Below are 2399 nucleotides of genomic sequence, written 5' to 3'. Positions count from 1 at the left end.
CAGGTTCCCCGTCGGACTGCACTGAGACGCCTGTCCTGTGGCTCCGTGGGTCTGCTGGCTAAAGGGCAACTAGGCCAAGGCCAAGCTGCCTCCAGCCAAGGAGCACGGTGACTCAGCAGGGGCTCTGGGTCATTCAGGGAGCAGAGTGGGGCCCCTGGGACAGGCCAGTTGGCCTCCCTACCCTGCTGTGTGTTCAGCAAAGCACCTTCCCCCAGGATACTCCTATGTGAGAGCGAGTGCAGGCAGAGCCTAGCAATCTGTCTGTAAAGTGGCTGCATGGATGGGGGACGTAACTATGGGTTCTGCACCTGGAGGGAACTGGGTTCCAAGCCCTGCTCTGCTGTGTTACCTTAGGTAAGTTACTTTCCTTCTCTGAGTGGCAGCGGCTTCACCTTTGAAGCAGAGATAATAACTGTATCTTTGTCTTGCCCCTTACCAGTTTGCTTCAAGGCTCAAGTAAGATATTGGTTATAGGATTACTCTGTCATTCAACAAATGTGTATTAAGCACCTACTATGTCCCAGGTTACTTTAGATCTAGACATACAGTATTTAAGGTATTTCTCTCTGCATGAAGCAGCTTGTGATGATGAAGAGACTAGAATTTGGGGTAGTGATGGAGAGATTCCAAAGCTCCTCATCAGATCTCCCTTCCTGGCTCCTGACAGCTTTGTTCCTTTTTTTTTTTATTTTTTTTATTTTAAAGTGCTGATTTAGTAACATAGTGTCTACTGGCACAAACTTTCTATTTCATATTATTAAAACAACAGCAACAGAAATGAAAGCTACATTAATAAAAAGGAACTTAAGAATAAGGTCATTAAATATAACTAACTACATTTTAAATACAGATATTATGTATTTCCTGATTAGTATCCGATAAGTGTCTAGACTTCTATCCTGAATTCTGGTCTCAGATAAAAAGGTCAAAGACAGTTACAAGGAAGATGCTTCATATTATCAGGTCCATTTTTTACGTGATGTGGTCCTTTAGGAAATTGCTTTAGTCTTTCTTTTTATCAGAGATCTCTGTTGGTCCTTTTGTTTGTAATCCATTTATGTCTGCACCCTTACAGTCTACTTTGCCTTTGTTTGTATCATTGGTTTCTTGTTTAGCTTTTTTAGGCCATATACGACCAATAAAGGGGGAAATCAGAGGGTATATGTATGGCTCCAGGAATTTTTTGTAGATCCAGAACAGAACTGGAATGACGACACAAGGAATGCACACCATTGTCCTGGGCCTGAGCTCCTCAACTGTTGATCCGCGACCGCAGAAGTGGAGCTGACAATGTCCGCACTTCCAGAGGGAGACCTGACAGCTTTTTGTATGCCTGCTATGTACAAGATGCTTTTGAAGCCATAATTTTCTTTGTTCCTCATCCCAATAATCAGATACTACTATTTGAGTTTTATTGGTGTGGAAACTACCAATACTACTTAAGCCCAGAGTTGTTAAGTCATTTGCCTAAGATCACACAGCCAGTAACTTGTGGGTCCTAAATTTGAGCCAAGCTGCCTTTAGCAAAGATGGAAGTGAGAGTAACACTACAGGCTTTCTACACTTTGGGGTGATGGGCCGGGTCTGTTCCTGGGGGGTCCTGGCAGGGGCCTCAGCCAGTATCGTCCCTGTCCCCTAGAAGTCCCCAGTGCCATAGAGGACTAGAGGACCAGACTCCAAGCAAGACATTTGAAGGTTGAACAGGCCTCCTGTGGCACCTTGTCCCACCTTGTCCTTGTACAAAAAAGGAAACGGGCCCAGAGAGAGGCAGACACTTGCTCAAGTTTGCACAGCCCGACAAAGGCCTTGCTTCTTACCCAGGCAGAGTTGTCTGCCCCTAAAAGGCACATCGTGCCACAGGACCCCTGGTGGTGCAGACAAGAAGGGTTCAGGGTTTAGAGAAGGGAGAAAATACCGCTGTCTCGAAGGCTGAGCCTGGGCAAAAAAGAGGACATAGAGGCTGCCAGATGGGAGGGCCTTTGGGCAAAAGCTTGGCGGTGGGACTTGCGGTGGGTGTCCCTACACAGGGGATGCATCTCCTGCCCGTGCACGAGGTCAGTCCATGTGAGTCCCCTCTGCGTGCTCACCTTGGCACCTCCTGGGACCAGTTATTCTGCTGCTGAGCTGTTCTTCCTGCTCCTGAATTGAAATCCTTCCTGCCCAAGACTCCACCCGCTGGTCAGAGTTCTGCTGTATGGGTTCCCCCAAAATGAGTGTCACCCCTGGCACCAGAGCCACTGAGTGGGAGGCTGAATCAGAGATTTAACCTGTGGGCAACCTGTTTGTCCTTCAGAATCCTCTGAGAAGTCATCCCTGTCCCCTAAGCAAAGTTTTGTCCTTCCTTCATTCTTGTTTTATCTTCTCTCTTTTTTTTTTTTTTGAGATGGAGTCTCACTCCG

The 2399-nt window shown here is 46.9% G+C and overlaps 1 protein-coding gene across 1 annotated transcript; it reads right to left on the bottom strand.

The window, feature by feature from the left end:
* Positions 1-674: 674 nt before the first annotated feature.
* LOC108308748 (UPF0729 protein C18orf32 homolog) lies at positions 675-1309 on the bottom strand. Its single transcript, XM_037740710.1, has one exon. It carries the CDS (start codon positions 1231-1233, stop codon positions 1003-1005), a length of 231 nt encoding a protein of 76 aa, XP_037596638.1. The 5' UTR covers positions 1234-1309; the 3' UTR covers positions 675-1002.
* Between the last annotated feature and the right edge of the window lie 1090 nt (positions 1310-2399).

The sequence above is a fragment of the Cebus imitator genome, unplaced genomic scaffold (genome assembly GCF_001604975.1).
Source record: "Cebus imitator isolate Cc_AM_T3 unplaced genomic scaffold, Cebus_imitator-1.0 Scaffold87, whole genome shotgun sequence".
NCBI lineage: Eukaryota > Metazoa > Chordata > Mammalia > Primates > Cebidae > Cebus > Cebus imitator.
This window is presented reverse-complemented; position numbering and strand designations above follow the sequence as displayed.